We start from the raw sequence: 1,090 nt of genomic DNA on the forward strand, positions 1-1,090 counted from the left end.
CTTCGCTGCTCGACAACGCTTCGCTGCTCGACAACGCTTCGGAGTTCAACAGCGCTTCACTGCTCGACAATGCTTCGCAGTTAGACAACACTTCGAGTTCGACAGCGCTTCGCTGCTCGACAGCCCTTCGCAGTTCGACAACGCTTCGCTGCTCGACAGAGCTTCGCTGCTCGACAACGCTTCGCTGCTCGACAACGCTTCGGAGTTCGACAGTGCTTTGCTGCTTGGCAGCGCTTCGCTGCTCGACAACGCTTCGCAGTTCGACAGTGCTTCGCTGCTGGACAGCGATGCGCTGCTCGAAAACGCTTCGCTGCTCGACAGCGCTTCGCTGCTCGACAACGCTTTGCTGCCCGACAACGCTTCGGAGTTCGACAGCACTTCGCTGCTTGACAACGCTTCGCAGTTAGACAACGCTTCGCTGTTCGACAACGCTTCGCTGCTCGACAACGCTTCGGAGTTCGACAGCGCTTCGCTGCTCAACAACGCTTCGCTGCTCGACAATGCTTCGCTGCTTGACAACGCTTCAGAGTTCGACAGCGCTTTGCTGCTCGACAACGCTTTGCAGTTCGACAACGCTTCGCTGCTCGACAACGCTTCGGAGTTCGACAACGCTTCGCTGCTCGACAACGCTTCGCTGCTCGACAACGCTTCGCTGTTCGACAACGCTTCGCTGTTCGACAACGCTTCGCTGCTCGACAACGCTTCAGAGTTCGACAGCGCTTCGCTGCTCGACAACACTTCGCTGCTCGACAATGCTTCGCTGCTCGACAACGCTTCGCTGCTCGACAACGCTTCGTTGCTCGACAACGCTTTGCAGTTCGACAGCGCTTTGCTGCTCGACAGCGCTTCGCTGCTCGACAGCGCTTAGCTGCTCGACAACGCTTCGGAGTTCGACAGCGCTTCGCTGCTCGACATCGTTTTGCTGCTTGACATTTCTTTGCTGCTCAACAACGCTTCGGAGTTCGAAAACGCTTCGCTGCTTGACAACGCTTCGCTGTTCGACAGCGCTTCGCTGCTCGACAACGCTTCGCTGTTCGACAGCGCTTCGCTGCTCGACAACGCTTCGCTGCTCGACAACGCTTCGCAGTTC

At 57.6% G+C, this 1,090-nt stretch overlaps 1 protein-coding gene across 1 annotated transcript in view; it reads right to left on the bottom strand.

Annotated features, from left to right (window-relative positions):
• Positions 1 to 1,090, bottom strand: part of pigg (phosphatidylinositol glycan anchor biosynthesis class G) — a 240,944-nt gene that overhangs the window by 49,468 nt on the left and 190,386 nt on the right. The window contains exon 13 of the mRNA XM_037675119.1: positions 61 to 832. Coding sequence (XP_037531047.1) covers positions 61 to 832 — 772 coding nt within the window. The remainder of the gene's footprint in view (positions 1 to 60; positions 833 to 1,090) is intronic.

This window comes from Nematolebias whitei, chromosome 4, assembly GCF_014905685.2.
Source record: "Nematolebias whitei isolate Nwh7 chromosome 4, NemWhi1, whole genome shotgun sequence".
NCBI lineage: Eukaryota > Metazoa > Chordata > Actinopteri > Cyprinodontiformes > Rivulidae > Nematolebias > Nematolebias whitei.